Genomic DNA, 22,998 nt, shown 5'->3' with positions numbered 1-22,998 from the left:
AGCGTCTGGCATTATTTCCAGTGCGTCATTTAAGGAAAGAAAAAAGAGAAAGTTAAGGGGGAAAAAGTGCCTATTGCTTTAAGCTCCCTACCTCCCTTGACTGGTGCCTGGGGACAGCCACATTATACAGCTGTGAGGAGTGAACAGATCCAATGGAAAACAAGGGAGCAAAGAGGAATATAAATGCGTGGCTGAACGTAGGAGGGAGAAGGCTATCAAGAGACTGGAGCACAGGGATGTGTCTGAGAGGCAGCAACCATCAGGCACTCGAGGAAACACATACCATGTTGTTTTTTCACACTTGATTGAGCAGACGATGAGATTCTTTGAGAAGTTCAAGCCGAGGTAGATGAAGTCAGACTTGGCTCATTTGCAGATTTGGTTTGTGACAGGAGGGTTAGGGTTACGCAGATACGTAGATTGTGTGTGTGAGTGTGTGTGTGTGTGATTTCTCCATCATGAAGTCAGAAAGATGTTTGGATCAGAGATCCAGATGATGTGGATTTTATCAGGGGTATCAGGTTTTTCTCTGCTTAAAAAAATAAAAAGATCTACTGCTGCATTTATAACCCATACATTAAAGCTTCATCATGCGGAGCCCCTAAAGGGACATGAGCAAAGAAATCTATATATTTCAGTTTCTCGTGCTCATGATGTACAGTTTCTGGTGTAGTTTCTAGTTTATTTTATTTGAAGGACTTTATTATAAGGACATTACTGTTCTGTTTGCAAGTCATCACCGTCATATTGTCTCCGTAGACTGTCGCTGTAGTCTGTTTCTCCACATCGGATATACACTTTTACAAACTCCATGGATATACTGTAGGTTGATGCCCAAAATGTAAGGAGAATGGATTACACACCAGGAAAGAAGACTTCTGTTTAATTCTAAAACAACTAGATCCAAGAGGTGATGGATAACTGTAAATCAGATGCAAAACACTAGTGCCCGATCATGCAGGTTTTATTCACCAACCATTTTCACCTATCTTGCCTTAATCAGGGTCATGTCTTTGGTTGTTTAAGGTTTCCTTATATGAAGTTAGTCAGTAATGTGTACAGAAAGCAGACATTTAAATTTCATCAATGTTTTTCTCTGCCTTTAAATCAGTCATGAGCAAGCATCGATCATCGGGAAAAGTATCGGGAGCATCAAAAAGACACTTTTTTTGGGCCCCTCATGTACCTTGAGGGGCTCCTTACCATCCTCACAACTACGTTTTCATTTTTAAAATGGTTGTTTATACTGAAAAAGATCTATGGGCAGATCTTTAGCAGCATTTATATTTCAACAAAACACACAGATCACAAACCACAAAACACTGAACTTACATGTGCTAAAAGGAAGCAACAACGCTGTGACTGCAGTCAGGTGAAAGCCAATCAGGGGGTTGACTGAGTAACCTCATCATAATTTTTCAATTCAAACTCACTAAATAGGAGCCAGCAGCGTTTGCACACTATGCTTTGTTTTGGGAGCTCTAAGATTCTCTGGTAGTGTGGAAAAAAGGCATACATGTAATGCTTTAAAAGGCAATAGTCATACACATACAGTCCACAGTATACACTTTTTTGACGCAATGAAGACATCAGGTGAAGTAAAACGCAAACCAGAAAGCCTGGCAATGAATTGCTACGCTTCTCTGCCCGTCCCTCCGACCACTTTTAAACAGCTGTGTCAATATAGTGCACAATATCATTTTGCAGCACACTCAATAACTGTCAGTGTAGGTCATATAGCTGTGGGCTATAATAGAGAGAGGAACATCTGGCCTCAGGGTCACATACAGCCTGTAAATTTACGACGCGGAAATACAACTAAATTCTCAGGACGGCTATTAAATGTTTCTGTGATCACATAACTTAAAGTAAAGTATTAAAGTAGAGTAACACGTTCTACGGGGAGGTTTCCCCCTGACTGCATGTCTGTCAGGTCACAGTCAGGCTGAAGGTGTTGTCACTGACCAGCACCGTGGCAACTGCCATGAAGAGAAACACACAATATTTTATTGCTAAAAGTAAAAGCAGTGTAGCTTTGTTGGAGGAGCACATGCTTCCAGTGATGAGAAAGACTTCTCATTATTTTTACAGCTGGGAACACGAATCTACAAAGTCAAATAGTTACAAGGACAAATATTGTCAACGGAGACAAAGACAAAGTCTGGGGCCTCACTGGATGTGTCCCCCTGTTGTTGTTCACACAGTGAGCATGTGTGCTGTGTGTCTGCTGTTATGTTTTACATAAGATTTCCTGAATACTACCTTAAATAATTAAACTAAAGGGATTCATTAAAAGGGAACACTAAGCGGCTATTACTTTAAAATGGGTCCAAAAAATGACAGATATAAAGCCACAGTGCAGCTCCGTCTGGCCTCCTCTAAACTTCACCATAATCTCTCAAAGCAAAAAAAAAAAAAAAGCATCGGTATTTTTTCTTGGCATGAACCCACACCGCTGCTCGCTGATTTCCAATACCTCGTCTCATATCAGTAATCTGCTCTGTGTCGGTTCTCCGAGAGGTGTTACAGGTAACACTTCACCAGTAAAACCATTGTTTCCCTATGGTACAGCACATCTGCAGAGAGCTCATTACCTGCGCCTCACACGTGTGCCTCGCTGAGCTGCTTTTCTTCAGAACGGAGCGCTCGCTTATTTTCTTCTTATGCTGTACATGTTTCACGGCAAAAAAATATACATGAAAAATATAAAAAAAAATTACCACAGTGTCAATAAACCTCCAACAAAACCCTGGCCATGTAACTGAAAAGATTGTGATAGCAATGCGACCACAGAGAGGATAATGCAGATATTTACTGCAAAAGTCTCATCCATAGTCATAAGAAATACAACTCTAAAAGCTGGTCTCCATACAGGACTTTGAGGAAATGCAAAATAAATTAAACCCTGCCTGCAATACCTTAGATGTTACCTTGCTTGTTCCTTGGAGTAAATATCACAATGGATGGAGTGAAAATGAAGTGTGTCTAAGTGTGCGTCTACACTCTTAGAAATAAGGGTTCCAAAAGGGTCCTTCTACAAGGGCTGAGGTTCTACCTGGAACCACTTCCTTCTGGAAAAACCCTTTCCTGAAGAAAGGGTTCTTGGTAGCACTATTGGTTCCAGTAAGAACCATTTTGATCCAGAGAAACCTTTAAAAGCCCTTTCTGGAATAAAGGGTTTTAAAAGGGTTCTTGGTGGAACCCTCCAGAAAGGTTCCAGGTGGAACCTTTATAAAAAGGTTCTACCTGGAGCCAAAAAGGGTTCTCCTATGAGGACAAGCCGAAGAACCTTATATGGTTCTTCTTGGCACTTTTATATCTAAGAGTATACATGTCTGTCAAAAGGCTTTTTGAGGGTTAGGACTTTATTTTTAGGGTTGAGTTTAGAACAGGATCTTCTAAAAACACTGAGTGTCTTTACATCATCGGCGTATAGAAATACCATTATGTCAAGAAAGAGAAGTGGTTGAATTAAATACGCAAGATAAATGTGTTTTTTCTGCAGATCCACAGAGGGTTTTATGTAATATAGTAAGCTGTACTGTGACAAGTGATGCTGACATCGTTTTCTGAGGAAAATAACCTTATGGGAAAGAGCTGCAGGGTGTTAGGGATACACGGTGAGAACCTCAGATCAGTGATATCCCCTCCTCCTGCTCCCCATTCAAATTTGTTTTAAAGCACATATTTCATTCAGATTCCCTGTGGCAAAAAAAACCCTCTGAAAGGCAAGTACGGCATTTCATTAAAGGAGGGGACTGCCAACAGACACACAAGCAGCACAGGAGAATACAGTATGTTCTCCTCCTTGTTTGTGATTTTTTTTTTTTGTATTGAAGCCTCAGTTCCTTTGTCCAAAATTTAAACATGTTTGTCTGCTATTGTGCTCACAAAGAACGCCGTACAAGAATGTGCGTGCGAGAGCGCGCGCACCGAGAGAAGCCATTCACACGAGAGCGACGACGAGCAGAAGCGACATCAAAAGCTGACTAATTGTCTAGCTCGCACACATTACGTATTTCGGATGCACTCGTCACAGGACACACGTTTCCATGGGAACAGCTGCGAGTTCGACGGGGAGAGGAGAGCAACCGTTGTGTTTATCTCACTCAACCATCACATTGAATCAATCCCATCAGTATCCAAGTATCAGCGCACGTTAACAACTTTCAGGTTAGTCTACACCGAGCTTCTCAGGTGTTTATAGTTCCACAGTGTGCGTGACGTCTTCCACAGTCGACTTACACCTCCGTCAAAGTCTCCGACACCCTCACACACACACTCACATCTTGTAGAGCTGTTTTCCCCGTTTCAGTCCCTCTGTCCTCTTGAAAGCATAATGTTGCCCACCCACATGTTCACATGTGGAAAGACTTAGGAGGGAAAGTGTTCACTCTGAGCCCTGAATGAAATAGTAGGGAGGAGAAACACTAACTCTTATGTAATAGGTTCACATTTAAAGGTATTACACCGTCTGCTGACTGAGACTTTAAGTCAAATTGAGCCAGCAGCGCTGTACTTTCAGTGTGTCACAGCTACATGCAGCACTGTGATTCCCTCTCTACCTGTCCACCCCACCAGCACACATGGGCGGTGTAAGCTGCTGTGTAGTGAAATCTGGACGTGAACCATCTGTTTCACTGGGTTTTTTTTTTCTTCCACAGAGCAAACGCGCTGCCAAAGTTTTCAACCTATTTACAAATTCATGGATCAATTTACTAACTGCTGTAAGAAATGTATTACTGTAGGCCCATTCATGGAAAATGGTCTTTGGCATGGTAACAATTACACTCCCATCTGGGGAGGGCGTACATGTGTGGGTGGTCCGTCTATTTGATTGAATTTCCTCTGCAGCAAATTGCTGACTTTGAACCAACGAGCACCTCTAATGTACTGAGGATCGATCTTTAATTGTGAAGTTATTGCAATAAAATTCAACAGCAGCACAGCCTACAACACGATCATGAAGTAGCACTTCCCAAAAAACAACTCAGAGAAGGAAGGATTTATCACAGGATGCTGTTCATTCATTTTCTACTGCTTTATCCTCCACATGAGGGTTGTGGGAGGGCTGAAGCCAGGGGTTGTACACCCTGGACCAGTTGCTAGAGATGAAAAACCATTCATTATCACATACACACCTAGAGTCTATTTACCTATTTCCCACTCTGCAACCGGAGAAAACCCATGTACACACAAGAAAGGCTCATCCTTAGTCAAACTGGGATCAGATCCAGGACCTTAGCTGAGTGTCATGTCATGGTATGAAGCTACAAAGGTCAACATGTTGGCAAACAATCTGAATAATTGACTTAAACGCTTGCATTTATGGCCAAGGGCGTTTCTAGGTTACTCCATGTGTTAGCAGAAACAAAGGAAACTGGCTCTATCAAGCAAAACTATCAGACCTGACTGAGGGAGTGTTTGCGTGTATACACTTGCAGCACGGCGGTTTGATTTATCCAATCAAACTGCTGAACAACTGGGTTTTTGGAGCAGTACAATCCACTTCTGAAACTTATACTTTTGTGGGCACTTCCTTTGTGTTGTCAGTCAAACTCCGTCTTGTTTTACAAGCAAACTGTTGCTGTTGCCTCCATCCGTCTAATCACTTCTTGTGTTGTGTGCAGCAAGGTAACGTCACCTAAAATACCACTTTACTGAGAAACAAGGACGGAGCCATTTGGAGTTGATAGCCTTTCGCAGCATTGTGTAAACTCATTTTTAAACCTGTAGCAATAGCAGTTAAACTTTGAAAAAAACTAAAACAAATCCTGTTGGTCCTATGGTAACATCTCCGCCCCCCAAAAAACACTGAAAATCATTATCTGTAGTGCAACAGAGAACATTCCCTGCCATTAACTTCTCACTGGAGTGCATCTCTCTGGCTGATACACCTGCTCATCATTCTATGCATTCTGAATGAAATGATTGGTCATGTTTACACGATACTGTGAGGGCTACTTTACTCAGAAAGATGATTTTAAAAAGTTAGATAAAATGTGTCTGAGGAACAAATCAGATACCGTCCACCACGGAAATTACGTTTTTATAATTTCATAATGAGCAGAATACCCTTGCTAAAACTGAGAAGCACCAGGAATAATTTTTTTTATCAAATTAAAGGTGCAACAGGTCTTCCAGGTTTTGAAAGAAGGTGCCTAACTACACAGATGCTACCGTATAATGCGGGGTGTTTTGAAGCTATCACTGCCAAAGAGCAATTAGCTATGGCTAACTCATGTTCCTGGCAACAGTCTCCACGAAGTGATCAGTCGATGCGTTGTTTAGTTTCACAAGACCTGCATTTCCCTTTTTCATGAGTGAATGCATCCAATTAGAAAAATGTTCCAACCTCCGGACAAACCGCTCCACTGCATGTTTGTTGTGTGTGGTGTATGTGTTTGTTGCTGTTCACTTGTGCGGCACTGTTGTTGAGGTTGTTTGGTGCCAAGTACAAGCCCGGCTACAGAGAGGCGGCTTAAGGGACACACAAACACACACGCACACACAGGCATGGTAAATTGCTCCAATTACTGCCAACGGTAACATGACGGGAAGGAGTGAAAGCCCTTACCTTCACACATGCGACCATCTGTCATCAATGAGAAGCCAGGGAAGCAGGAGCAGTGAGCCTGGCCTGCCACTGTTGTACACTGCTGAGTGCAAGGACCATTTGCTATAAGATGAAATAAAAAAAAAAAAAAAAAAAAAAAAATATGAGCAGCATGATCACAATCATCTCTGGATTGCATGCAGCTACACCTTCAGCACTCTCATTCACTCGAGATGTCTTCACTTTTTAATCCTCGTGGTGTTTCTGTGCTGTCCTGCTGTCTCTTGTTTTGCTCTCCCATGGACCCCAGCTTCACACTGATCATCGCTTTCATGAGTCATCACACAAAATCAGTGACTCCATTGTCGTTATCCCAAAGAGGCGCAGAGCAGGAAATGTTTCCCCAAAATTTTTCACACGTCCCTTAAAAAAGCTTTTAAGCAGTCAAGTGTCAAAGGACCACTACATAGTTATTGTATATTCTTATAAATAAGAGTCCGAGACAGTCAGCGATTCTGCCTCCACTGCACTAACTGAAATGCCGCCTTTCAGCTTTTTAGTATTAGGCATTTTGCGGTTGACCTGTTGCACCAGAGATTCAAGCAACTTGAGCTGGTGGTTGGTTGGTGCCATGTCGCCTGCCATTTTGTGTCTTTCTACCATCCATCAACTTCAATTTAAGCTGACAGAGCATACATTGAGTCTCCAAGTTAGGCCCCGAAATGCACTGGGTTGGTACAGCCATGATTTTCTTTCTGTAGTCTTCTTTTTTCTGTGCATCAGCTTCTGCTATTATTTTTGGGTCAACGGCAGAGGGGATGAGAGCTGTGGCTCATGTGCACGAGCACCCAGGGCAGTTTGGGTCCAGCTGAACACATACATGCAACAGTAGGTCCCCAATCTGGATGAGTTAGTCCAAGTTTAGTTTTCACTAAATTGTTTGATAGATTAAATAATATTTTAACCACTACAATGCATTTTATTTGCAGATTCAGTCATTTGTACATTACATTGCAATTGGATTAGTTTACCTGGGATTTATATTCTTTCTTCCATGTGTTTAATAATGACTGAAAATTTGGGCCAAACAATATGACAAAAACATAATCATGTCTATGGTGATAATTATGACAATAAATGTTCGACAACAAGGTTTTGCTCCTGTAAGTGAAGCCAGTTAATTGTGGTTTTTAACAACTCTTTCACACATCTGAGGGAAAACATTCATAGCTACATGTTGTTTGCCCAATGCTTAAACATTACATCTACATATATTCAACCTTCGATAGATATTGTTATCCAAAAAAGCCTAATGGTGTATTTACATAAGGTTAAATCAAAACTACAATAACTTTAGTCATATAAGGACAGTTCGGGTATATAAGAGTCAAATCGAGACAGCTCCATGACACATTTACCGACAAAAAATGGATGGCTTTAAAAAGTACATTTAACATATTGCTGCATTAGAACATGTTCTTCCAATCTTTAAAAAAACTAATGTTCTGAATATTCTTAAATGCCAATAATTCATTAAAAAAACTGACTGTGTGTGTGATTCTCATATGTACAGGTCATTAAAGTTTGAAGTATAATGCTTGTATTACCTGCACAAGGGTTCAGGCGGATTGGGTGTGTGGTGGTGGTAGTGGTGGTGGTTTGTGTTGGGATCACAGCCGGACCTTCCTCTCTGACTCTGTTGTCCTCATCTGGACTCACTGCACATTGAGACACACCACAACAGACACAGCTATGAGAAACAGCTCAGTGAGGTTAAACTATAATTACAAGAAATTACTATTTAATGTTTCTGATATGAAAGCAGTTCACAAGATTAAAAAGCAAAATTACACGCAATATCCGTTCCCGAATAGCCAGACATGATTCGACCACTGCTGGGTGCTTTGTCATTATCCTCTTTTATAAAGCATAGAGGTCTACGAATAAATTATCTTCCATTTTAAGGGTAAGAGGGGATTTTTTATGAGCTTGTTAATTCACCAAGAGTATGATGATGAAATATGTGACTCGTTTAACCACAGCATAATCATACAAAAAAAATGACCATATATGTACATCCAATAAAATTAAGCCTCTTGTAGTTAAACTGTTAATGGAAGTAAAATACTTTTTAGTTTTATTGTTCAGAAATTCCTTCATGAGCTAATTCCAATCACACATCTGTGTTTTTAGCATGACTGAAGGAGCACAAGGTAAAAGTGGAGAAACTTTGTGCCCCCGTTAAAGGCTTCTTCATGTTAATGTTTGGGTTATCTAGTGTCAGCCATATAGGCCTAACATTTTAGTATTTCCACTCAATGTTCATTCGTTAATTTTAATTTGTAAATTGTTATTTATGTTGATGGATAATTATACACACTTAATACAGCTGTAATAACCACATGTATGAGTTAAAAGAAAGTTCAGAAATAAAGTGAACTGATTATTAATCTGACTGACTTTTTTTTATCCCCATGTTCACATGAAAACAATAATACATATGGGAATAATTGATTCTAGACTCCTGTGTTGATGGTGATTTAAGGTTTGGGTTTTGACCCCCAGAGAATTTTCAGATTCCAAAAGGGGCACCCATCACTCTTTGTGTTTACATTTATTTATCAATAAATACAGAAGATAATCTTTGTGAACAATGCAAATCAAGGAATTTGACAGAGAATTAAGAATGCTGCACCTCCTCTAGGCTCTGCATCTAGCTGAGGGTAAATATTGCAAAAATTGCTGTTCTACCAAGCCGATACACACAGAAACATTTCTACCACATAACCTTTATTGTTCCTAAAGGTTCCTTTGCATCTTAGGCAGTTCACTGTTAGAAATAAGGGTTCCAAAAGTGTTATTCTACAAGGGCCGAGGTTCTACCTGGAACCATTTGTTTTTCAAGGGTTCTTTGCAACATTGGTGGTTCCAGTAAGACGCATTTTGATCCAGAGAACCCTTTGGAACCCCTTTGCTGAATAAGGGGTTTTAAGAGGTTTCTTGGTAACACTAAGAAACCAAAAAGGGTTCTCTTAGGTTATCACCTTATGGTTCTACTTGGCACTTTTATTTCTAAGAGTGTTGTTACCAATGGTGGAATAGCTGAATAAATGTGTGCCAAAAAATCTTGCATAATCCATCTTTAAATACCACACTATCATTTGCTGGGAAAGCAGAATGGTGTAATCCCAATAGTACTGCTCACTGTCATGTTTCTGTTGGAGATTTTGAGGAAAATTTGAAGAAGGAAACCGTTTATGGATGACAAACATCTTGACTAATAAAGCAGTTCACTTATTTTCAACCAATCTGTTGAATTTACTGCAGGAACCAGGTGCTTTTGCAGCTCGAGGTGTGAATTCACCTTCAAAGGAGAGTAAAGCTGCATCGTGGCACGGTTGCAGTTCAGCTTGCCATGGTATAGTTTTGTAAATTAAACCCTGATTTGGCTTGTGTTTCCACTGAAGGGTGTGTAGGCAGGATGGCACGAAAGTGTCACATACTACCAATGCAACAGTACTGCTGCATGCTGACATTATTCATTAAAAAAAAGATGTACTGTACTTGTAATGGACACTAAACGTTACCTAGGATTATTTATTCTCTGTCCACCAATCAATGAGCTGCTGTGCGTCTAACTCCACCCTTTAGATGCCAGACCACTGTGCTGGGAGGTCTTCAAACAATCCAAACAGATCCGAACTGTACCACTCGGTGGAGAACGAGTCTAAACACTCAACAGTACCTGGTGCACAGGAGTGTCGATCTTGCTGCAGGATGTAGCCCTGGTGGCATTCACAGCGGTATGAACCCAAGATGTTGATGCATTTGTGCTGGCACAGCTGGCCTGCATACAGCTGACACTCATCCATATCCTCCTGCTCCTCCACCACGTTGGCAGCTTCATCTGTGGCACTGATGGAGAAGGCCTCTTTGGGATACTTGCTGTCTGAGACTAGAAGGAATGAGAGAAGGGGATTGGCAGGGTCTCAAAATTAGAGACAGCACCAGATTGCCCAGAGAGTTTATCCCACACACATACCTCATGAAATTGACTCGAAGTTACAAAACAACATCTGCTCCTCTTTTTTAATTTTACAGAGTGTTTTAGGTGATACTTTTATCCACTTTTAATATGCAAATGTGCATCATTACAGGACCACCACAAACGAGTGCTGAGGTCAATCCCTGACGCATTTGTGATCACAGAACAACAATGTGCGAGTGAAGTAGTGGGGAAAATATTCAAAATGAAGTGTTTTTTTTGGAAAACTAGAATGAACAGAGAGGAAATGTCCTGGCAGGTCAACTGACTGCAATATTACACCTGTTCACAGTTGAAATCTTACTTGTAAAACAAACTTTTAATGTGAACTGGAATTGGAAACGTATTACTTATTACCACGCACAGGCCAATATATATATATAATTTTTTTAAATTCAATTCTGTGGGAATTTAGTTTGTGATATTTGAGTGAAAATACCATTTTGCTTGAGATTCTCAGAGAACTAAAAGCTTTTGTTCTACTCTTCTGTCTTTGTGGTTTTAATCTGAAGTGGAACCAGATCTGTCTTTAGGACTGGGAAACACTGCTGTAGAGCCGATAGCAAAGAACTACAAACATCGCAACACTGCCTCAGATTTTCAGTGAGAAATTAGTCCTCGTCATTTGGTTATTTTGTTATTTCCATGCTTCTTCACATCTTGGCTGCTGACTGGCTGCTCTCATGATGAATCAGGAGAGCGATTCAAGCCACAAAAATACTGGGTCCAACAATTCCCATAACGCAAATCAATACGCTTTTACACTTGGCTGGTATTCACATATATCTTTTAAGCCTGACATTCTTGCTTTGAGAGTTTCTGTTACAAATGTGGCTCCCTGCTGTGACACAAAAAGAACACTGTAGGGATTAGTGACAAAAAAAAACTGATCTTCATATATGGAATAAACCATACATGTATGATATTTGCCTAGAAAAATAACATAAGGCAAAAATGCACCAGATAAGCAAGTAAGTGCTTGACCATTGTACTGTAAGCCAAGGAGTTAGGGCTGAAAAGTGTGCTTTATTGTAAGAAATTGCTCTTCTGAGGGTTCTGAGTTAAAAGTGAATGTTTTCTGTTTTAATTAAAAGGCAGTGAGTCATAAGACTGAAAACATGCCCCCCAAGGAAATAATTACTGTGCATCCTCATCCTTTTTTTTCTTCCTCAAAACATTCACAAAGTAAAGGCATCCTTCACGCATCTTGAACGCGTGTTGACGAAGAGCTTCAAATGTTTTTTTTTTTTTACAGCTCCTAAAACCTTTGCAGATTTCAGCAGGTTAAATGATTCCCACTTCAGAATGACATCACTCACATTTGCCGTTTGAAAGCGGGAGGAAATGAGCTGCTGTTGATGGTTAGAGCGGAGTCTATTACAGAGTGGGATTAGAGGAATTTCCTCTGATGTTGTGAATGAAATAACAGCAGGGGACTGACTTTGTCTCATCATCACACACGCAAACAATCACTTCCATTAAAGCACAAACACAAAAGCTAACACTGAAGTGCCAGTGCAGTCTTTGTGTGAATGTCAGAGGTGCAAATATGAGCAACAGTGTATCCAGGACCATATCAGTGATTTTAGGATGAATATTTCCTATAACTTCCAAAATCTGATCATTTCATTCTTCAGACAACGTGAATGTCCGTCGCAAATTTGAACGTAGTACCTCAACAAATAGAGACTGTGACATCTTGTCGTCATCTTTCACATATTGTTAAAGCGTACCTAGACTGGAAGTTCCAATTAACTCTGTTTTTTAATGTATATCTGCGTCATTACCTTGTTTACGAAGCCCTGATGGTTCAAAACAAACAGTTCAGCCACAGCTGAGAACGCTGTGTTTTATTGTAATCTCGGGCTCAGATAAAAAAACCTCTGAATAAACCCAGTCTGGTTACGTAGAAAGCAATTCTCCTGAACGGCAGATCCTCCTGCTCCGGGCACTAGTCCGGGCACATCCGGTTGCGTACATTGAACCGCAGAAGAAGAATAACGTCCGTTGTGGAGGTGTTTCACGAGCGACAGTCTCTTCTGACTCTGGGTCTGACTCCGGGTCAAAGTCATAAAAGGGACTGCGAAGCTATTTTTAAAGATTGTTAAAACAATGTTTTGATAATGAGTAGCAGTGCATCAAAAGACAAATTTCTATCGGCTCGTTTACAGCAACTAGGAGGTTTTTGACCATAAAAACAAGTTAATGTATGTAAGTAGACCTCCATAACTAACATATATGTGCAACAGGACCACTCTATGTGACCTTTAAAGATGCGAGTGTGTCCTGGCAACCCCAAAAACATACCATGGCTACAGCTGGTGCAGAGACATCCAAATATAGGAATCTGTTTTCACGGTGAACCACTCAATCATACCAGCGTGGTGCTGGCGTCGACTTTCTGAAGTGACCAGAGCAGTGTCTGAAATAGCCAACTTTGTAGAAAGGTTGCTATTATTGCTAGCAGAACGATGACGTAGTGTTTTGGTGTTGTTGGGTGCACTCTCCAACACAAAATGCCAGCAGTGGGAAGAACAGCCTTGTCCAAGAGCTCTGCTTGGAGAGTCTACTGTTCGAGCATGATCGCATAAACATCATTTGATTGTCTCGCGTCTGTGCTGGAATATTTGCATAAAATGATTTGATTGGATTTGCTTGAGCTTTGCTTTGCTCAACTTTCCGATTCACAGTGAATGAGCAGCGGTTAAGTTCGCAGTAGAAGTAAGAGAAGTAGTACGTTTATAGTCAGTTCAGCCATGTACATAAGTACACAGACACAGTACACAGTTTCATCAGGACGAAGGTGCAACATAAAACACAGAGAAAAGTATGGATTAAGTTCAAAAGGGCAGAATTGCACTGCAGCCTCATATTATGTGCAGTTACAGCAAACAATAAATACAGTATGAAGTTAAAATTCAGATGCTAGTGTACTGAACAGAAACGGAGCTACTCTAACCATTTTTCTGTACATGTACAAACAAATGAGTCTTGGAATAAATTTGCATGAGCCATGTTTACATTCAGTCTCAGTTGTTTGGCAAATCCTGGATGCAAATGTCAGAGGCGATATGTACGTGATAGATCAGAGACAGAGGAAAACTTTGCTGGCACAAGTAAAGAGACGACAGCCTGAGCGGCCATCTGTTCCTGATTCATCACAGCTTGCATACATCTTTCCCCATTACTGTGAACGGTAACGTGACTCCTGACCCATCAACTGAGAGCGTCTGTCTTTTCGAAAAGAGCAGACTTAGCTCGGGCTCCACCTCTGACATTACATTTTCAACAAGGACATAACAGAGATGGCTCAAAACCAGGTCCGTTCCATTCATCAGCGCGGTTCTTTGTCGGTTCAAACCATGTGACAGCAGCCACAAATGTGCAGTAGGTAGACGGCGGAAATGCTGAGGAGGCAGAATTAATAGGGTTTTTGTGTTTAAATTAAATAAAGCTGCTTTCAAACAAGCACTGAGGGCCGTAATTCACCTGAAATTGACCTGAAACTCATCAGGTAAATGCTTCCTGATGTTAAGTCGAGTGAGAAGAAGGCTAATTTCCTCACAGATTTACATACAGACTGACTTCTTACAACCAGTTGATTATCCCCCTGATGGCCATTTAAGAAAATACAGCTGTCAGAGACTTGCGACTGCCTTAAAACTTTGGATCCACATACTAAACTCCTATTTCATGCCTTATTTTTTTACATGTTTTATATGTGGACATATGCATTATGTGTCTCCAGAGGGATTTATGTGAAATCTGATACATTTCCTCAGGTAATGCTACTTGGGTGTTACAAGTTAGAACATTATAAAAGAGAGAAAAAATTCTACCACATATCTGAATCCTGCTCCTCATGTCTGCGTGTCTAGATCAAATCTTTATATACCCAGATCTCAAACTAAATTAGAGACAAACAACAAACTAGAGAAATTAAAACCAAACATGTAGTGTAATAATTCGACAATGCAATGCAAAATGAGCTTTTTTTTCACAGCTGCAAACCATTTGCAGGATTTACCAGTTGTGGTAAAACAGCTCAATGAAGATAATGGACCCGCAAAGTGTCCATTCTTTTCCTTGTTCTCATTCTTGAAAATATTTGTGTTACTTTCTTTTTAATTTGACCTGAATTCCAATTCCTTGCTTAACCCTCAATCTCAAAAATGTGTGCTATCCCGATTCTCAGAAAAATTAAGTTGAGGGGCGAGTTTAAGGGCTGTATCGCCCTCAATATTTAAATTTTCCTGTGCTGTGTCATATGATGGGACTGTATACAGAACAGATACCTTTTCTAGGCATTGGAGATGGTCTGGGTTGATGCTTTTTCTTCAGCGTCACCTGGCTTGGACCCTCGCCTTCCTCGCAGCAGGTGAGTGCGACGTGACTGCACGGGTAGACGAGGTACTGGTGAGCATCGCAGCCCAATCCTTCACTGCGCATCCATAAGCCAAGGGCACAGCAGCTGCAGCACACCTGTCCATCCAGGCACAGCAGCAATTAGGAGTGAATCACTGGGCTCCCCTTTAAAGACTCTTATTACCAACTCTCTTTATGACCCTCCACTTTTAATCCTGTTTAGTAAACAGTTGAAAGAAAGGAAATGGGCAAAGTCATCCCCATGAACCCACTGCCGAAGGGTTTCAGCTGCAGCCTCAAGGTGGACCACTTTTTTTTTCACTTTCCTTAAAAAGGACCTGGCACAGACGTTTGGCTCGGCTGTTTTAACACATGAGCAGTTGGCTAAAGGGTTGAAAAACCCAGGTTTTCTCCTGGTGAAACAATGACTACAGTCTGGGCTGACTCCTAGCAAAAGGGGCGGCTCCAATTTCCACATGAAAGTGTTCACAGGTCTGAAGGATGTGAAGAGAAATGGGAGATTTTTTGGCAGTTCTTTACAAATAGTTTGCTTGCCAATGAACACAAATACACTGCCCAACCTTCAAGAAAGCCCTTCTGCTGGCACAGGAATCTGAAACTGAAATCTGTCTGTGGCCAAAACATTGATACATTCCAGGAGATATTTAATGTGTTTAAAGTCTGATGTACACAGACTTCAGAAACCATGTTATTGTGGCTGTTCCGCAGTACCAGACCACTGCCGATGGGTGGAATTGCTTTGCACTTCTTGTGGTCTTGAAGCATTCGAAACGGTGAGTCACACTCAGCCTGACTCACAAAAACAGCTAATTTTCTATTCAAGAGACATAAATGTAACAACCTTTCATCAAGTCGGTGTTTGTTAGGAGAGTGAGGTAGAGGAGGAGTGCATCATCCACCCGTGATGTGCTGTTTCATTAAGCAAATGTTCACTGGCGTTTAGGAGACCTCATGCTGGTGTGACAGTGATGTACCTGGTAGGAGTCCCGTGTGCACTCGTCCTCCGGATTCACCTCACATGCGTCTCCTCTTCTGGCTGAAGTCATTCCTGATTCACACTGGCTCTCCTTCAGCGAGCTGAGGCAGCACTGGTGCTGTGCAACACTGTCACACACAAACACACAGATACATCAAAATCAACTTTATTTATTTAGCACCAAGCCATCACTGCTTGCGCTGTATATACTGTATATCCACTTCTAGTGTGTCAAGTGTTAGATGGTCTTTTTTAACAGGAAGCTTAAGTTTGGTGTCACTTTGTAATCCACTCATTCCCCGCACCAAAATCCCCTGACATCACCAATGATTTTACCTCACAGAACACAGGGGATGTTGGTGCAGCTTCCTCCACCAGTATGATCATTTGTGTAATTTTAGGATTTTGTTGTAGACATTTTTGGAAAGTTTGTGTTCTGCTGGATAAAATGGCTGTTTTTCTTAATTGACTCTGGTGCTGGGGAAGTGAGTGGGTTTTACAAAGTACCACAAACTTCCTGTTGGGAAAAGCTATGAAGCACATGGGGACATGTTTTTTAAGGAGTGTCGAATTACAGTAGAATAGATTTTATTGACCTCCGCCAAGGAGGTATATGTGTCACGATTCCACCTGCACCTTCTCCTCAATTTTATTATTAGTGTTGTTTTTTGTGGCTGCTGCTCTTTCCCCTCTCCTCTGACTCTGCAGGGGGCGTGGCTGATCCAGTTCCCAGACACCGGTGATCACTTGCACCTGCGCGGCTCCTCCTCACCTGCATCAGATGTATAATCAGCGGGGCTTAAAGGCGGAGCCATTTCTCCTCACCGGTGTCAGATCGTTTTCGAACTTACATGGGTAAAGACATGCTGCTAGCTCTCTCGCTGTACTTACCTCACAAAGATACTTACCCGTTCGTCTCCGCTCCAGGTCGTCACGTCTCCTGCTGGTCTTCAACTCCTTGGCTGTTCCGGTCTCCCTATTCTCCTGGGATCTCCTGTGCCACGTTCGTGAGTTGTTTCCACTCTGGATTTCCGCCGACCTGCCGAGTCACCCCCGCAGTAGCTGCAAGGACAATTTTCCTCCTATCCCTCCATCTATCCCCTATCGCTTCCCACTTTTGGGAAGTCGTTTTTTGTTATACTTTTTGTAAATAAATTTATATTGTTTTGAAATAGCCACCTCCGTCTCCGTCTGCTTTCGGGTCCACGCCACTAATCATTACATAACGATCTGACCAACATGGACCCGGCGGACTTTGACGCATTAAAACAGGCTATTTCCGCCCAGGGCGCACTCATCGGGCGCCATAGTCAGATGCTTTCTGAAATCTCCCTTTCACTCCGCGAACTTTCGGCGAATGCTGCTAGGTCGGCTAACCCTCCCGTAGTCTCCGCCACGTCCGTTTCCGCTAGCGCGGAGCGGGTAGTTGCGGCTGGTAGCGCTGACTTAGCCACTTCCGCTAGTTCGCCGCGGGAACCTTTTGTCCCCATCCCCGAACGATTCTCCGGGGAGATTGGTAAATGCACAAGCTTCCTTTTTCAATGCTCGCTAGTCTTTAGCCTTCAACCACGCACCTACCCCGATGACAACGCCAAGATAGCCTTCGTGGTAAATTTGTTGTCGGGGCGAGCCGCTCAGTGGGCAACGGCCACGCTATCTCACGCAGCCCCCGCTTCCGTTAGCTACTCGTCGTTCACCACCCAGTTGTGCAAGGTTTTCGATCACTCTCCTCAGGAGTCCGACATTTCCACCAAATTAATCAACACCGAACAGGGCAATTCGTCGGTGGCCGATTTTTCTATTCAGTTCCGCATTCACGCTGCGGAGAGTTCGTGGAACGACGCGGCGCTGCGCGCTATGTTCGTTAGAAATCTGAAAAGAGAGATACGCGATGAACTAGCAACACGGAACGACGCCCACGATTTAGATTCACTCATTGCCTTATGTATCATGCTTGATAATCGCATCCAGGAGAGGGATCGAGAGAGAACGGCGAGTAGCCGGCGCGTCACTAGCCACTCACGTCCCCACAATCCGGCCCCCATTCCTCTGCCTCCTTTTTCTACCTTTCCTGGTTCACCTGAACCGATGCAGCTGGGGCGTACTCGACTCACCTCCGCGGAGCGGACGGTGAGGGTGAGAAGCGGGGCCTGCCTCTACTGCGGCGAACTGGGCCATCAACGGGCAAACTGTCCAGTACGGCCAAAAGACTAAGTCCGCCAACACACGCAGGAGTGTTGGCGGGCGGTGCCGTTTCCTGTGCCGCAAAGAAGCACGTGATCCTCCCTGGTCAACTCCGGTGGGACCAGAAGTCGGTCACGCTTCCCTGTCTGGTCGATTCGGGCGCGGACGACTGTTTCCTGGACTTGGACACTGCCCTCCAGGCCGGGATCCCCACGATCCCGCTCGAGACTCCGAAGGAGATCCACGACCTCGACGGCAAGATCCTGGCCACAGTCACTCATCGCACCAGACCCATCGCCCTGGTCCTGTCCGGCAACCACCACGAGCTGCTTCAATTGTTCCTGATTCCATCGTCTTCCTCCCCGATGGTGCTGGGCCTGCCCTGGTTGGCGCTCCACAATCCCCGGTTCGACTGGTCGTCTGGGCAACTCTCCAGCTGGAGCGTTCCATGCCACTCCCGCTGCCTCCGCTCAGCACTGCCCGCTCCTTCGACCACTCCGGTTCCGGTTCCCAAGCCACCAGATCTTTCCACGATTCCGGCGGCGTACCACGACCTCGGGGAGGTGTTCTCCAAGGACTTGGCTCTCTCTCTTCCTCCCCATCGACCATACGACTGCGGCATTGACCTGCTTCTGGGGTCCACATTACCTTCCCGACGGCTGTATAATCTCTCCCAGACCGAACGCTCATGCATGGAGGAATACGTCAACCAGTCTCTGGCCGCTGGTCTCATTCGTCCCTCTTCATCCCCTGTCGGAGCCGGTTTCTTCTTTGTCCAGAAGAAGGATGGTACCCTGCGCCCTTGTATCGACTATCGTGGTCTCAATGAGATCACGGTCCACAACAAATACGCGCTGCCGCTTATGGACGCTGCCTTCAGCCCTCTGTGCAAGGCTAAAGTATTCTCCAAACTCGACCTTCGCAACGCGTACCATCTGGTTCGCATCAGAGAGGGCGACGAATGGAAGACCGCCTTCAACACGCCAATGGGACATTTTGAATACCTTGTCATGCCTTTTGGATTAACGAACGCTCCAGCAGTCTTTCAGCACCTAGTCAACGACATTCTGCGTGACATGCTGGACAAATTCCTGTATTTAGATGACATCCTCATCTTCTCGGAGTCCGAGCAGGAACACGTCCAGCATGACCGCATGGTGCTGCAAAGACTGCTGGAGAACAAACTGTATGCCAAGGCAGAGAAGTGCGTCTTCCACGCTTCATCAGTTCCTTTCCTTGGTTTCATTATCGACCAGGGTAAGCTGTCTCCAGATCCGGCCAAGATCAGCGCGGTGAGGGACTGGCCGACCCCCTCCAACCGGAAGCAGCTGCAGCGATTCCTTGGTTTCGCGAACTTCTACCGGCGATTCATCCGGGACTACAGCAAGGTGGCTGGACCCCTCACTCGACTCACCTCTCCGCTGCAACCATTCTGCTGGTCCGATGACGCCGAGAATTCCTTCCAGAGACTCAAGGTACTGTTCACATCTGCACCTATCCTCTCCCACCCTGACTCTTCCCTACAGTTTGTTGTCGAGGTCGACGCCTCCGACACTGGAGTTGGAGCCGTTCTCTCGCAACGCTCGCCTGCCGACCAAAAACTGCACCCATGCGCTTTCTTCAGCCGACGCCTTTCCCCTGCCGAGGCGAACTATGACGTGGGGAACAGGGAGCTGTTGGCGGTCGTGCTGGCACTCCAAGAGTGGCGGCATTGGTTGGAAGGTGCGTCTTTTCCATTTATCGTTTGGACAGACCATAAAAACTTATCTTATTTACGAGACGCTAAACGTCTCAACTCCAGACAGGCACGTTGGGCCCTGTTCCTGGGGAGATTTGTGTTTACCCTTACCTTCCGACCTGGGTCAAGGAACGTTAAACCGGACGCACTATCTCGACTATTCTCACCTGATCCACCTTCTCTGTCTCCCGAGCCGATCATTCCCCCAGCTTGCATCGTGGGAGCCGCTTCCTGGCCGGTGGAGGAGAGGGTTCGTCTGGCCCAAGGAGAGGAACCAGACCCAGGAGACGGCCCTCCCAATCGGCTCTTCGTCCCGGGCGCGGCACGATCGGAGGTGTTACAGTGGGCACATGGCTCTAAGCTCACATGTCATCCCGGCCTCAATCGCACTCTCCGGTTCCTCCGCCAGCGATTTTGGTGGTCCTCCATGCCTCAGGACACTGCCGAGTTCGTCCGAGCCTGTCCCGTCTGTGCCCGAGGGAAGACCTCGAACCGCCCTCCAGCTGGTCTCCTGCAGCCGCTCTCCATCCCACGTCGTCCCTGGTCCCACATTGCGGTGGACTTCGTTACCGGTCTACCACCGTCTCGCCTAAACACCACGGTCCTGACGGTGGTGGACCGGTTTTCGAAATCCGTCCACTATATACCGCTCACCATGCTCCCAAATGCCATCGAGACGGGGGACCTCCTAGTCGAACACGTCTTCAGACTATCGCCCGGGACAAAAGGTATGGCTGTCATCTAAAGACCTTCCCCTACAGGTCGAGTCCCGGAAGTTGGCGCCTCGGTTCATTGGGCCGTTCGTCATCGAGCGGATGGTCAACAAGTCCGCCGCCCGCCTGAAGCTTCCTAGAGCTCTACGAGTCCACCCGACCTTCCACGTCTCACTCCTTAAACCAGTGGAGGAGTCGGACCTGGTCCCACCCTCCAACCCTCCTCCTCCACCCAGGTTTATCGACGGGGGGGAGGCCTACACAGCCAGGCGTATCCTGGACAGCCGACGCAGGGGCCGGGGTCACCAGTACCTCGTCGACTGGAAGGGGTACGGCCCGGAGGAGAGATCTTGGGTTCCACGCCATTTCATCCTGGACAAAGACTTGCTGAGGGACTTCCATCGGACCCACCCGGATAAGCCTGGCCTAGCGCCAGGAGGCGCTCTTTGAGGGGGAGGTACTGTCACGATTCCACCTGCACCTTCTCCTCAATTTTATTATTAGTGTTGTTTTTTGTGGCTGCTGCTCTTTCCCCTCTCCTCTGACTCTGCAGGGGGCGTGGCTGATCCAGTTCCCAGACACCGGTGATCACTTGCACCTGCGCGGCTCCTCCTCACCTGCATCAGATGTATAATCAGCGGGGCTTAAAGGCGGAGCCATTTCTCCTCACCGGTGTCAGATCGTTTTCGAACTTACATGGGTAAAGACATGCTGCTAGCTCTCTCGCTGTACTTACCTCACAAAGATACTTACCCGTTCGTCTCCGCTCCAGGTCGTCACGTCTCCTGCTGGTCTTCAACTCCTTGGCTGTTCCGGTCTCCCTATTCTCCTGGGATCTCCTGTGCCACGTTCGTGAGTTGTTTCCACTCTGGATTTCCGCCGACCTGCCGAGTCACCCCCGCAGTAGCTGCAAGGACAATTTTCCTCCTATCCCTCCATCTATCCCCTATCGCTTCCCACTTTTGGGAAGTCGTTTTTTGTTATACTTTTTGTAAATAAATTTATATTGTTTTGAAATAGCCACCTCCGTCTCCGTCTGCTTTCGGGTCCACGCCACTAATCATTACAATATGTTTTCATCTGTCTGTCCGTTAGCAAAATAACTCAAAAAGTCACAGACGGATTTGGATGAAATTTTCAGGAAATGGGACCAGGAACAAGTGATTACATTTTGGGCATGATCCATAGACTATCACTATTTTTATTGCTATTTTGTAGGCACTGAGCTGCCTTGGCGGAGGTCTGCGCTCTTCGAGTACTTTTCTAGTTAGAAGAGCTTTTAGCTGATACTTTTTTTTCTGAAGTCCACACTCACTGCCATGTTTTCAATGAGCTCACACCCACATCCCCATGGTTGTTTCTCAGCACGGGTAAAAGTGCCACCTACAACTCCATCTCCTAAAAATCCCTTTAAGGAATGCGTCATTGAAAATATGACACCCATGTTGTACAGTGCTTGAGTTAACAGTGACAATACTATTTCTTTCTCTAAAGCAGTTTCCAAAAGTGTGGCTTACTGTGGCAGTACTCACCTGCACACGGAGCTCCTGTCACTGGTCAGCAGAGGCATGTGGTTGCATTGGTTGTTTTCATTGAACCATTTCTGGCCAGCAGCACAGCAGCTCTGCAGCAGGTCTTCAACAGAGGCTCCTGGACCTGCAGCCCAGAGACATGCAGGTATGCACACATCAACGTACACATAACAATGATGGAATAATAATAAGAAAAAAAACAAGGTTGTACAATAAATTCTCTTTGTCTGCTCAGCCGTACTGTGTAGAACAGACTGCAGAAGGCAGTCAGACAGAAACAGATGGTAGACTGCACCAGGTTTCAAAGGCGCCGTAACATTTTCTACAGCTGAACCCCGTAGGTCTGTCACCAGAATACAGTAGCACATTTTATGATTGGAAACTTTTTTCTTTTTTTTTTACCCAAGCAACAATTTATTCTATATATAGGGTTCATGAGTAGAACGACAGTCTTTTAGCTGTGAGCGTGAAATGAGACAGAGTAAGTGTTTTTATGGAATATCAGGTGGCGAGCAGATGGAGGACTTCCAAGGTTTGGACGGACATGAAAATCTTGCGGAATTGACGAGACGAATAATCAGAATAAACGATATAGATGCGTCATCTGTGCGACATCATGCACTCTTAAATATTCTGCATAAATTTGCTGCACTGTTAAAAGTTTTAATTTCTAAGCAAGAGTGAATCTTTTGACTTGATCACTATGAGGGACACAGACCAGCAAGTTATTGTCACTAACAATCTTTCTGTAGTGAGATCTGAGGCTGTAGTGTGAACTGTTGGTTTGATATTTTTTCCTCATTAGAGCAGTTTTACATGATATATATATATAGTCATATGCAACTGGACTTGCTTTATTCTTCAGTGA

General features: G+C 44.3%; 1 protein-coding gene across 1 annotated transcript in view; it reads right to left on the bottom strand.

The window, feature by feature from the left end:
* The window catches only part of fbln2 (fibulin 2), a gene marked incomplete at both ends in the record, with an annotated part of 65,545 nt that overhangs the window by 16,977 nt on the left and 25,570 nt on the right, over positions 1 to 22,998 (bottom strand). The window contains 6 exons of the mRNA XM_083892208.1: positions 6,578 to 6,679; positions 8,164 to 8,274; positions 10,302 to 10,511; positions 14,897 to 15,083; positions 15,962 to 16,091; positions 22,131 to 22,254. Coding sequence (XP_083748334.1) covers positions 6,578 to 6,679; positions 8,164 to 8,274; positions 10,302 to 10,511; positions 14,897 to 15,083; positions 15,962 to 16,091; positions 22,131 to 22,254 — 864 coding nt within the window. The remainder of the gene's footprint in view (positions 1 to 6,577; positions 6,680 to 8,163; positions 8,275 to 10,301; positions 10,512 to 14,896; positions 15,084 to 15,961; positions 16,092 to 22,130; positions 22,255 to 22,998) is intronic.

This window comes from Microchirus variegatus (genome assembly GCF_963457635.1).
Source record: "Microchirus variegatus genome assembly, chromosome: 7".
NCBI lineage: Eukaryota > Metazoa > Chordata > Actinopteri > Pleuronectiformes > Soleidae > Microchirus > Microchirus variegatus.
The sequence above is the reverse complement of the archived record's forward strand: the minus strand, read 5'-3'. Positions and strand labels throughout refer to the sequence as shown.